Genomic DNA, 13,431 nt, shown 5'->3' on the forward strand with positions numbered 1-13,431 from the left:
ACAATGAAAAGTAATGCAAAATAATAACAAATTGTATTTTTATTGCTTGATTTAGTTATGGTTGTCATATCCCTACGCAGTAGCCGCAGCGATGACCCAGTTGTTGTAAAGATTTAGGCGCGTGTTAATGCTGGGGTACCAGCCCTGCGCGCAGCCCTGGACCCACGAGTGCACGCCCACAATGTAGCCGTCCACCAGTAGGGGACTGCCTGAATCACCCTGGAATAAAAACGATAGGTTCTGCGAGGATTTTACATGCAAAATTGCAGCAAAATATGGCCGTCTAGGGTTCAATGTTCATTCAATTCTAAGAATGGTAACATCATTACTGTAGGCCTATTATGAACACTGCGTAGGCTTATCGACAATATCAACAATATCGACATAGACTAATATAATAGTAATAATAGTTTCCTTTCGTAGCGTAGAGGAGGAATGTATCCAGCAGTGGAACTATTTTATCTGACGCCCAATAACCTTATTCGTATGTATTTTAAGACATTAGTGAACGATCTTTTCTCCATACAAACGTAGTCCTCATTTTCCTCCCTGCGTATTGACATGATAGAGAATATTCTTTACACAATTTAATGTATATTGGCTATAGCAACTTATGCCCCTTCGTTAGTTTTTTTAGATTTTTACGTTGTATGGATTTTTTTTTTGCACTCGAAAAATCGAAAAAACTCAAACTAGACACAGTAGGACATTTAATATTATAAAAATATTTTCCAGACAGGAAAATGGGGACTACGTTTGTATGGAGAACCGGTCGTCCCCTTTCCTCTTAAGACCTAGACTACTCCGATCTTTTTAGATATCTTTACCTGACACCCAGCGCAGACCATGGACGGTGAAGCCGAGGTCATTGTATCGATTGACGCAGGTCCCCTGGGTTACGTCAGATTGTTTTCTGAGATTATCCTCACTAATATGTCCTTACCTGGCACTATCCCCTGGCGCCCACGTCGAACCAGCCAGCGTAAACCATGTTGCTAGTGTTGATGCAGGTTTACTGGGGTATCGTTCAGATCTAATTACTCTCTCCGTACCTAACACTGTCTTCTCTCCTCTATCAACAACGTCGAGCCTGCCAGCGGTCTACGCTACTACTGGCGGTGAAGCCGAGCTCGTTATATTGATTAGCGCAGGATTGGGGTATCGTGAGATAGCTCTCTTGTCTTGTGAGGTTATCCTCACTAACATGTGTTTACCTGACATTGTCCCGTGACACCCACATCGAGCCAGCCAGCGCACACCATGTTGCTAGTGACGGTGAAGCCGAGCTCGTTGTATCTATTAGCGCAGGTCTGCTGAGGTATCGTCCAGATCTGCACGTGGCGAAGCTCTGGGGATATCGTCTCTGGGTCACCGCTCTGAAATAATAAATATTTGTTCTGCTTATTCTAAGGACCAATGTGTAACGAACGTCTAACTTCTCAACGACATATTAGTCAATATTTTATAAGATTAGAGGCTGACTAATTACAGTTATAATATATACTAATCTATGCTGACTAAGGTAACTCTTGAAGAAACACAGTGTTGAGAGTCATATATTAATAGGAATTTGACGCTTATAGTTAGCATTCCTACAATCTGTAATCTGCGCAGAATAAACTTACCCATATAAAAAAAAATACTCTTAATGAAGAAAACTTACTGAAAACGCTCCCCATCCTATGGCCCAAACTTGCTGGTTGTCAGAAAAACTGTAAGCGCCGCCAGAAAGCGACGCAGGCTCAACCAATCCCGGAGTAAGATGTATATTGAGAGTGCTTCTTAACACGGCGATGTCATTGTCCCGAGTGGTGGGAGAGAAGTTGGGGTTGGCTGTGATGGTTCTGATGAGGTAGGTGAGGCCGCCGCGGTTGCTGTATGTGGAGCCCACGCGAGCGCGCCACCAGGTGGCTGGGTCTGCCCTGGAATATAAAGTTGATGCTTAGATTGCTTAGACACACTCCCGGCATCAATGATATGGGTGAATTGAAGGTTGAGGTAGGTTTGGTTTTGCAAACTTTAGGTACCTATGAATTGTAGTTTAAGTTTATTAACTGCGTTTAAATGAAAAGATCGACTGAAATGTCTAGAATTTATTACCGAGCACTTTCATATTTAGATACAGAGGAAAGATCAACAAAAAATGTAGTCACATTATTGAATCGTTGATCACTGTATAGTACCAACCCACAAATAGTTACTTACTCAGTCTTGATCGCTATAAAAGAGCGAAGGAGGCGACAATATATTGTTGGTACTTACATATGATGGTGCCACCGTACATGTATTAGAGACGTCACGAATCAGTGGTCACTGCACAGTAGTAGCCACTAGTAGGTACCTACTTGCTCTCTATTCGTAGCAATAAAATCACGAGGCGGCAGGCAATATGGTGTTGATACTGATCCAGGCTGTACACACTCGTCGAGAGGCCCCGAGACAGGCTGAGAACAATTGTATACATACTGCTGCCTTCTCGTCTCGTATCGCCCTACTCCGATTGGGTCGGAGCAGTGCTGAGACTCAGCGAGAGGCTCTCGATGAGTGTGTACATCCAGCATGAGGATCGTACCGCCGTATTGCGATAGAGATGCTACGAGTCATACTACTACTACTACTAAAGTGACGTGGGTACACTGGGTACTAACCCACTAGTGCGAGCGCCGTACCTACATCCGCGCCCACGTTGATCAACATAATCCTACTGGTCAACAGCCACGCCAACGTTGGTCAACAGCGATGCAAACGGGTACCGATCGAGACGCTACGTGTCATAAGTAGCTACTCCTAGTACCCTAGTACTTACTCTCCATCAGTATAGAAGCATGACGCAGCCGACAATATGGCGTTAGCAGTGAGGATGCTACCACCGCACGAGTGTGCGTAGGTACCCGCGCCGACGTTGGTCAACAGCGACGTCGCAAACGGGTACCGATCGATGGTCACTATCTCGCCGCCCGCTATCCGACTGCTTGCTGGAATATCTATGAATTTATTAGACTAATTGCGCTTGCAGACGGCGCATGTAACTGATGTAGGTAACATGTATTGGCGCGAGACATCGAGTAAACAACGGTATAACTAAAATAAGCCAGAACGAGCCAGCGTGCAAGTAACTCGTGCGTTTTATTTGACGAGCGAGTAAAGGCCCAAATAAAGGTTACATTTGGATTGCATTAGCAACATCATTACTGCTGCAGCGCTGCAGCAGCAGCAAATGGATCTTAATTGCTTTGCTGTCGTTACAGAATCGATGTCGTGATAAGAATATCCGTCACTTGTTTTACCAGGAAACTTGACAATGACATCGCCCATTTACCCATTTCCCGCTCTGCAGCCGTAATACTAATATTAACTTAAATGTATCCCATTTTGAATGGAGTTGAAAACTATATAGGTAGTAAGTTTTATGTTTTTATATACTTTTTACAAATCAGTGCAGTGTACTTTGGAAATATAAGTAATATAATCACTTTTAAAATGAAAGGCTTCGAGCGTACCGTAAGGTGTAAACAATATTTAATGTTAATTTAATATTGTGAATCTATATTGTATATCTGGTGTTGCGGGCGTCCATATACGGTGACTGCTTACCATCAGGCGGGCCGTATGCTAGTTTGGCACCGACGCGCGACGTGGTATAAAAAAATCTTACCTCTAGCATGAGCACCTATGAGCAACAGATTAATTAACACTACATTTATACTACACAAAATTAACATTTTCACCGCTCTAGCACACGCCTCTACTATAATACTTACAATAGTTAACTATTATCTTTGTTATCAAAAGAAATATCTACTGAATTTTCGTGATAATTCGGAATAAGTGCGTGATAAGTGCTAATCTTTGTCATATAAACGTAATAATGAAGTTTAATCCTAGATCCCTAAAATAGGTACATATGAACATAAAAGTGTGTCTTACTACATTACATAACTTGCAGTAAGGAGAATAAGGCAGCTTACCAATGTAGAGACGGCTCGGTTAGTGTACTTCGCTTACTTTAACAGTATAATTACTTATGGTCTTATTTTGTGGGGATCAGCTGCTGATATTGATTCAATATTAATTTTGCAAAAAAGGGCAATTAGATCAATTTACAACCTGGGGTCGCGTGAGTCACTAAGAGAATTATTTAAGGAAATATAGTATATTCTAACTCTGCCGTCGGTATAAAAAGGAAAAGCGGCCAAGTGCGAGTCGGACTCGCCCATGAAGGGTTTCGTACCATTTATGACCAGTGATCGGAACTATGGGAGTAAAACTTTAACAAAACTTATCAAGCGGACGTAAAAAGAGTGCTTATAACCTTTAAAATATTCGAATATCTATGAATGTAAATATTTTTATGGCTGTAAGTACTATACTATTCCTATCCCTATGGACATAAATATTTTTAGGGCTGTATGCACTATTTTATGTCCGCTTAACAAGTTTTGTTAAAGTTTTACTCCTATAGTTCCGATCACTGTTTATGACGTATTAAAAAAAACCACTTACTAGATCTCGTTCAAACCAATTTTCGATGGAAGTTTGCATGGTATATCATATATTTTTTTAGTTTTATCATTCTGTTATTTTAGAAGTTACAGGGGGGGGGAGGGGACACACATTTTACCACTTTGGAAGTGTCTCTCGCGCAAACTATGTCAGTTTAGAAAAAAATGATATTAAAAACCTCAATATCATTTTTGAAGACCTACCCCACACGTATGGGTTTGATGAAAAAAGTTTTTTTTTTAATTTTATGACGTATTGAAAAAAAGCGGCCAAGTGCGAGTCGGACTCGCCCATGACGGGTTCCGTACCATTTATGACGTATTAAAAAAAACTACTTACTAGATCTCGTTCAAACCAATTTTCGGTGGAAGTTTGCATGGTAATGTATATCATATATATTTTTTAGTTTTATCATTCTGTTATTTTAGAAGTTACAGGGGGGGGGGGGGGGGACACACATTTTACCACTTTGGAAGTGTCTCTCGCGCAAACGATTCGAATGTGGTTCGTTTACATTTTGTTAAATACACTATAACATATCACATCGCCGGCGCGCACGCCTTCACCTATAGTTTTTTTATCGAATTTATGATTATTAAGTGCAATTTGACTGACTTGACGACCGGTCTGGCCTAGTGGGTAGTGACCCTGCCTATGAAGCCGATGGTCCCGGGTTCAAATCCTGGTAAGGGCATTTATTCGTGTGATGAGCATGGATATTTGTTCCTGAGTCGTGGGTGTTTTCTATGTATTTAAGTATTTATAAATATTTATATATTATATATATCGTTGTCTAAGTACCCTCAACACAAGCCTTATTGAGCTTACTGTAGGACTTAGTCAATTTGTGTAATAATGTCCTATAATATTTATTTATTTATTTATTTAATTTATGGTAACTATAATTTTACCATTTATTTGATTATTAATCTCACCTACGACTCATATGAGTCTGAATTGTAATAAAGCAAAATAAATAAATAATATAACATGGTGTTCCTTGAAATTATCAACATTTTTCGAGATACTCGAGAAACTCGACGAGAATACCCGTGCCTCGAGAAATAAAAAGGTCGAGAAACCCTAAGCCTAACCAAGCGGACGGAGCGATTCATGCTAGGCGGTCTAGATCTCTGGACGTATTATAATGGCACAAAGATAAATTCAACATCTGCTTATGGACTGCTGAAGCGTGGCTGAAGTACTGCTGAAGCAGTTGGCCATTTGAGTGCGGACTGGCACCGCTAGCTTCTATGCTCCATCCAGTAGGTACCATGCAGTGGTGGATCGTTCAAATAACTCGATTCCCACCGGCTTGTCTAATTTCAGCCCGTTGAATACTTTCACCATCGGTTTATAGAGAAAAAGAAGGCAAAATTAGCTCCGGGAGCCCTACGAATATTTGTGACGCTCCTCCACTGGTAGGTACCTGGCTTTTTATAGATAATTGAGAACTACCTTAATCAATAAAAAAATATTATGTAAACGACTTAAAATAAAGTTACAAATAAAAAATGCTTCCCTGTACGGATATGATTTTTTACACAATCTATGACTCCCCGGGAACATTATAGGCCTTTGTCCTTTAGTACACCTGCATGAAATATGATCTTTTTCGAGCAAATGTGATAAAAAGTAATTTATCACATAGTAGGTCCAGTAGGGCTAAGATGGTCGGCTCTTTATCATTTGTCCACTATACCTGTCACGTTCTAACAAGTATATGTAAGTGAAAAAGTGACGGGCATAGTGACAAGGGATAGAAATGGAACCATGCTGCCACGGCTGGTGATCTTAAATATAAGGTAGATGTTTATATGACGCCCTGTTAGTATGTAGTCTGCTAGACGCTTGGCGCTAGGTACTAGTACAACGAGTACAGTATTTTCAGGTTTAGGACGTGAAGCAGGTGTCAACGACCGAGGTGTAGACTAATGAGACATAAATGAGGGGCATGATGGCTCTCACAAAGCCATCGTGAGATAATCGGTACGTGACTGCTCACAGCCACCGATAAGTAGATTATAATATATTTACACTTATTAAACTGTGGTAAAGGTATGTACTTCCACCGGACAAATACATTATTTGTACAGGTTATGTGGGGTTCCATAGAAATATTTCAACTAATGAGATGCCATGGTCATCTAAAGTTGTGCTCGTCGTTCTCTAGATGACCATGTTCACTTCATTTTGTATGGGAAATGTTCTCGCTCGAGAATATTTCCCATAGTAAATTCAGATCGTTCTCGAGAACGGCTCAACTATATGATCATCCTATGGTGTAAAGATTCGCTAAGAATCCTAAGGCACCTACTACTAGCTTCTACCCGCACCGCGTTAGCAGGTATGCGTAAAATTATGGTTTCCATGATAAAATATACCCGGTTCTTCCGTGGGACTGGGGCCATACTAAATCAGTTCAGTGGTTGAGGAGTAAAGAGGTAACAAACAGAGTTAGTTTCGAATTCATAATAATTAATAAGGTTTGTACGCGTTTCTAAGGCAGTTGGCAAGAAGTTATTACCTATGGTTTTAACGGACTTGACTGCCTGCGACTGATTTTCATTTATTTGTGTTGTGATAATAAATACTCGTAAGTAAGAAAACGTCACTTAAAATGTGGTCCCAAAACTAGGCTACCTTCTACTAGGAAAACCGTATAACTTCTTTACCAACCAGCTGATGGACCAATTTCTGCTATTTTTAAGAAATGTTTAATCCATTGATTTACCAAACCCTAAATAGGTAATTTAAGGAAATTCGTCGTATTGCGTTTGTTTTGACAATAGTTTAAATTCCAAACAAACTTCAGCTCTACATTTTTTACGTACAGCTCTGCGGTATTCGAACCAGAAAATAATCAACACGTAGGGTACACAAAAATATCCTATTTATATATTTATGAAGCATCATTGGGTAAATGTATTTTAATGAAGGATCCACTTATGCATAAAAAATCATTAAGAAACTCGGTAATGTATCAAGTCCAAAATTTCGTCTGAGTCTCTTATTCTCCTTTTAGTATAAAATGTGTTCTTATTGCCATTTTGGATATGTATGACACTTGCAGTAAATACGTAATATAAATCGCTTCACGCTCCGCTTTCGCTTGCACTAAGGCCGGCGCCTAAGATTGTTTGCTAAGCTATAATTGTTTGTATAAAACTGTCAGCATTGAATTCAACGTGCCAGTCAGTAGTCAAACTACAACAAAATGCGGTGGTTCATACTCCTGTGCGCGGCTGCGTTCGTCAACAATGGTTAGTTTACAGCCGGTGGCGGTGACCAATCCAGTCCAAATAAATATTGTTTCTTGTCGTGTCGTGTTGTGTTTGGAAGAGCTGAAACTTGAAGTTATCATCTTTGTCCAGATTTGTCAAAGCGAGTTTCACTTATTTCATTATTTTTTTATCAAATTTTACCTATACAGCTCATACTTGTTGGGAAAAATTGTATTTTGCCAGCTGGCTATTTTATAGTGCAAGGTCTAATGCAAACATTTTGTTAATGCTTAAGTGAAATTTAGAAACAAAGTACATGTTTTAGCTGCTAAAGTAAAAAGTTGTATAAATACCACACGAGTCCGAAGTTAGTCCATATAATAATTATAAAATCAACTACACGGTTTATATGAAAAATGTCTACGTATAGCAACAACCATCTTTGCTCTTGAATTGCACGATATATTTTCAGCTAATGCCCAGAACCAGATTTGGGAATTAAACAGCGGCCTAACCGACCTGGTTGTTGGACCGGACTCCGCCGTCCACTGCCAACTCACCAACCCCTCTGGCAACATCGCTTTCGATGACTTCGGCCCGTGCAGGGTCAACATTGACCGGGTCACGGAGCAGCACAGTGGGGTGTGGACCATGAGCATAATTCAGCAGAATAATGTGCTGGCCGTACAGCAGAGTTTCACTGTACAGGTGACTTCTGCAGGTTAGTGTGTTTGTCTATCCGACCAGACTTTGTGAATTATTAGCTCCGGATCCGTAGGGTAATGATGTATAGTGAGGTGTGGACAATGAGCATCGTCCAGCAGAATAAGGTGCTGGCTGTTGGGCAAACTTTCTCACTCCAGGCAACTGTACAGAATTAGTGTATCAGCTCTGCCCTTGCATGATTGACACCTACCTAAAAATTATAGATTGAATATCTATTAAATATTTCCCATCTAAATGACCCTCACGATGTTTACAATATTATTGATATCATCATGATTACTTCCGTTATTATATAAAGCAATTTTGATTTCTGATTGCGATCTGTTATTATTTTGTATGTGAAACTAGCAAAATTGGTACAAAATAAAATGAAGGTCACGATCATGTGTTAACTATGTAATGGTATGTTATGTTTAGAAAAATATGAATGCGAACCAACTGTTCAATAAAACATAACTAGGTTCTGATATCATTTTTAAAGCACAAAAGGTGGCCTGGTCCATGTTATTAATAATAATTGTACAACTAATTTATTTGGTCGTCAATTTTCCTAATAAGATTCCTTACCAATAAAATTAATTTTCCAAAAGCCGCAGACTCCAAGCCCACGATATCAACGAGCGTTCAGCAGGAGAAGCCTCTAGTCAAGCTCACCTGCTCCATGATGAGCGCTGAGGTGATCACAGCCTGCGTGTTTAGAGACCCCTCCGGTCGATTATTCCAGACTCGCCAAGGCGTCTCTGAGGACCGATACAGCTTCATTGAAAGGTGTGTTTTTAAGATGAATCTGTTAATCTTGGAAAGGTTTCATTTAAAAGACTAGAGAGAATTAGACAAGTAATAGGTAACTTTTGTTATCAAGCTATTTAGAGGATTCCCATCATTTAGTTTCATTATTTCAAACTGATCCAGTTTATTTAGAAATTTATTTGGTAAATGAATATACTAAATTATTCTACCAATTTATAGGTTTGGCTGGTCAAATTAGCAACATCCTACTATCGCATATTTACTACGTGTAATGTTTTCTTAGTTCTACAGCCGGCGTGCAAAGTTGCGGTATAGAGATCAACGGACCCCTGACTTCAGATCTGGGTCTGTGGCGCTGTGACCTCCAAACCACTACGGATACCTACTTTGGCCATCTGTCCGTGCTGTGCCCCTGGGCCATGCAAGACCCTGAAATAGCGGCGTCTGTTATCTCAGGTCAGTTTTTAAGGGATTTCCATATCTGTTCGTTTGCTTCTGTATAGGTATTGTCTAGATACCTGTAATACAAGAAAGTGTCTAGAAATACATATATATGGCCGAGTTTATAACGCCTGTAGCTTGGAGGACATACAAAAAACTCAAAAATGCGTGTTTGGGGTCATCCATTAATTACGTCACACGAATCCCCCCCCCTCCTTGTCACACTTGGTCACATTTGGCAAAGCCCTCCCCCCTTGGTGTGACGTCACATTTTATTGTTTTCAACGAAATAGGCAAATCGATTTAGGTATTATAAAAATATTTTTGACAATAGAAATATTAAGCATTTTATAACAGAAAACCGATTGGGAAATAAAAATAACAGAATAAAAACGTTTACCGTTCCAAAAACTCGTTGTTTAACTGTCCAGCGAATAAAAAAAATCAGTTACTGATGAAGTTAAAATCCGCATTGGGCTAGCGTGGGGACTATAGCCCGAGCCCTCTCGCGCATGTGAGGAGGCCGGTGCCCAGCAGTGGGACGTATATAGGCTGAATTATTATTATTATTATTTGATGAAGTAAAAGGAACATCACAAACTTTGGAGGGCCCCCTTGTCACAACATGTCACATTTTCTTGACCCCCTCCCAGCCCCTAAACGTGTTATATAATTTATGGATGACCCCTTTTCTCAGGGATAAGGCCTAGCTAGATCGATTTTTGTTCCCCGAAAACCCCCGTATAGCAAATTTCATCAAATTTCTTCGAAATCGTTAGAGCCGTTCCGAGATCCCCGAAATATATAAATATATAATGAATTGCTTGTTTAATTACTAAATTACATTACGACCTGTCTGGCCTAGTCGGTAGTGACCCTGCCTATGAAGCAAACGTTCCTGAGTTCGAATCCCGGTAAGGGCATTTATTTGTGTAGTGAGCACAGATGTTCCTAAGTCATGAGTGTTTCCTATGTATTTAAGTATTTGTATATTATATTTATATCATTGCCAGAGTACTTACAACACAAGGCTTCTTGTTGTGGGGCTTATTCAATGTGTATATTAGATGTCCTATAATATTAAATTGTTCATTTATTACTTGGAACTCTTAATTTATAATAATCTTTGCTTCGGCTGGCGCTCGTTTAGTTCTTATTCTACTGTAATTAAACTTCTTTTCTTCTTATAGTTCCTACTCTGAGCAGTCAGACCAAGGATCAGGTGGTGATTGAAGGAGACAGTGTGACTATGTCCTGCTCAATCCAGACAGCCATACGTTATTGCTATTTCCGAGCGAGAAACGGAACGATCTTCAATGTAAGGCCTGGTAAGTGTTTTACTACTCTTATACAAATAGAATTATCATAATGTACCTTTATTCCGTGTAATTATTACAAGATAATAAACGACTTACGTTATCAAATATATTAATTTCAATTTGAAAATAAAACATAATTAAACTATAAAACTTAAAACCTAAATCTAAAAATAAATAATACTAAACTTAAAATAAAATACTAAAAAATATCCCCCTGCGGCATGGTGCCGTAGATACTGGCAGCATTTCCTCGCTGTATTGCAAGACTAATTCTTTGAGCGAGGAAGCTGCCAGCTCTGCGGTCGCCGGTGACCTCTGCTAACCTTTTTGAAAGGTCCTTAAAGAGCTTAAGGGCACTTGGACCCCACGGGCCAAGGGTCTCGACGCCAAAAGGCATGAAATTGTATTCGGCGCCGAGACCCCTATATTTGGTCATTTTTAAATTTTCGGCCGCTTCTGCCGCCGCGCCGACCCTAGCAGATGTGCCGTGGAGATGAGACGGGGCTAGGGTGTCTACACAAGTGGCGTCCCATACCAGCACCCGTCCCAACTACGTTATCTATGCGAATAAGAATCAGGTGAACCAATAAATGCAAAACAAATGATATGCAACGTAGCGAACTAACAACATATTAAGAACCTGCTAGTGCAGGTGTTTGATGGCTGGGCTGTGTATCTATGACATACCTCCTATTCTATGAGACTTATTTTTTTTTTTCTTTTATTGTGAAGGTGGTCACCATAATAGGAACGCAGAATTCTGATGTAACGTCCAATTTGTCCAGGATATTGCTATCTTCTTTCTCATTTTCAAACGATAAGATTTTTTTTTAGTTTTAAGTAACTTAGCCACAATATTGAAGTTTAGAAGTTTGAGGAAAATAATGTTGGAATGACTTTATGTAGTGTGCAATGTACATCACCAATATCACCGTAGGTATTCGGGATTTTGTCACATCTATAACCTATTGCATTCTAGGTATGATGACTTCCTCTTCCATGGAGTACGTCGGAGCCAGTCTGGAGGCAGGAGAGTGCGGCGTGCGCTTCCCTTCGCTGGTACCTACCGATAGCGGCACTTGGAGCTGCCACGTCGGCTTCCCAGACAGCAGCGAGGATGAACAGCGTGTGCAGTTCTCCATTCAAGTACAAGGTACAGTTAACTTGGCTTCCTCTTGAATGTAAAAATGTTTATATAAATAGGCATTTTTTGGACCCGGGTACTTCCTTAAACTACGTCCACAAGAGAGGTATGGGCATTGTGAATGTCATCTCGCTTTGTATGGTAGGGTACAGCACAGCGGATGTCATTCCAGATCTAGAGCAGAGCCCAACTGAGAAAGTACCTTACAGAAAACCGCAGCCAAATAACACTAGACCCTACTCGTAGTGTTGTGTTCCTGCCGGTGAGTAAGGTTGCCAGAGCTCAACGAGGGTTCGGAGTGTTAGGGTCGGCAACGGGCATGTAACTCCTCTGGTGTTGCAGGCGTACATAGGCTACGGAGACTGCTTATTATCAGGCGGGCTATAAGCTTGTTTGCCACCGACGTAGTATACAAAAAAAAAAAATATATATATATATATATAAAATCGGCCAATGTCGGGCCATGCTCAGTGTAGGGTTTTGTAGTTACCATTCTGTTAACAGGCCAAACGGGGGCTATTATTAACGGCTATTATTATGTACCTTCGCAGCGCTTTGTACGTCCTTTTACTAAGGAGAAAATATTTTTAGCAATACCTCAAAAACGGCTGAAACGATCATGTTCGCTATAGTTTTCATTGAAAGCATTTAATTTAAGCTATTGTTTCTCAATTTTTCCTTATTTTTTGAACCCATGGTTCGAAAGTTACACATTTTTTTTTTCTTTCGGAGCGATTATTTCCGAAAATATTAACGTTATCAAATATAAAAATTACAGTTGGGTACACGAAATCTTAATTCAACCATTACAGTCGACGAGTAGAAAAATATTTTTTTATCTATTTTTTAGGGTTCCGTAGCCAAATGGCAAAAAACGGAACCCTTATAGATTCGTCATGTCCGTCTGTCTGTCCGATTCTGTCACAGCCACTTTTTTCCGAAACTATAAAAGCTATACTGTTCAAACTTGGTAAGTAGATGTATTCTATGAACCGCATTATGATGTTCACACAAAAATAGAAAAAAAACAATAAATTTTGGGGGTTCCCCATACTTAGAACTGAAACTCAAAAAATATTTTTTCATCAAACTCATACGTGTGGGGTATCTATGGATAGGTCTTTAAAAATGATATTGAGGTTTCTAATATCATTTTTTTCTAAACTGAAAAGTTTGCGCGAGAGACACTTCCAAAGTGGTAAAAAGTGTGTCCCCCCCCCTGTAACTTCTAAAATAACAGAATGAAAAATCTAAAAAAAATATATGATATACATTGCCATGCAAACTTCCACCGAAAATTGGTTCGAACGAGATCTAGTAAGTA

The 13,431-nt window shown here is 39.8% G+C and overlaps 2 protein-coding genes across 3 annotated transcripts in view; one reads left to right on the forward strand and one right to left on the reverse strand.

Annotated features, from left to right (window-relative positions):
* LOC133515627 (uncharacterized) overlaps window positions 1–13,431 on the forward strand; it is a 33,752-nt gene that overhangs the window by 10,951 nt on the left and 9,370 nt on the right. The window contains 6 exon segments of the mRNA XM_061848198.1: window positions 2,411–2,568; window positions 8,200–8,448; window positions 9,044–9,221; window positions 9,487–9,659; window positions 10,835–10,972; window positions 11,943–12,116. Of these exon segments, the coding sequence (XP_061704182.1) occupies window positions 2,411–2,568; window positions 8,200–8,448; window positions 9,044–9,221; window positions 9,487–9,659; window positions 10,835–10,972; window positions 11,943–12,116 (1,070 nt within the window).
* LOC133532163 (trypsin CFT-1-like) lies at window positions 22–3,846 on the reverse strand. Of its 2 annotated transcripts, none has more exons than XM_061870714.1 (5): window positions 3,656–3,846; window positions 2,807–2,984; window positions 1,664–1,922; window positions 1,215–1,376; window positions 22–219 (listed from the first exon to the last, which is right to left on the reverse strand). In XM_061870714.1, the coding sequence occupies exons 1-5, from the start codon at window positions 3,720–3,722 to the stop codon at window positions 73–75; spliced, it is 813 nt and encodes a 270-aa protein (XP_061726698.1). In that variant the 5' UTR covers window positions 3,723–3,846; the 3' UTR covers window positions 22–72. The 2 variants fall into 2 exon arrangements, with proteins under 2 accessions (XP_061726698.1, XP_061726705.1); XM_061870721.1 differs by having other exon boundaries at window positions 2,807–2,975; window positions 3,656–3,770.

This window comes from Cydia pomonella, chromosome 2, assembly GCF_033807575.1.
Source record: "Cydia pomonella isolate Wapato2018A chromosome 2, ilCydPomo1, whole genome shotgun sequence".
Taxonomy (NCBI): Eukaryota; Metazoa; Arthropoda; class Insecta; order Lepidoptera; family Tortricidae; genus Cydia; species Cydia pomonella.

Coding starts and splice junctions, on each gene's coding strand:
- LOC133532163 (XM_061870714.1), bottom strand. CDS start 3,722: ATGTTAATTTTGTGTAGTATAAATGTAGTGTTAATTAATCTGTTGCTC. Junction 1,377..1,663: donor TAGGATGGGGAGCGTTTTCA/GTAAGTTTTCTT, acceptor TTATTATTTCAG/AGCGGTGACCCAGAGACGAT. Junction 220..1,214: donor GTGTCACGGGACAATGTCAG/GTAAACACATGT, acceptor TTTTTATTCCAG/GGTGATTCAGGCAGTCCCCT.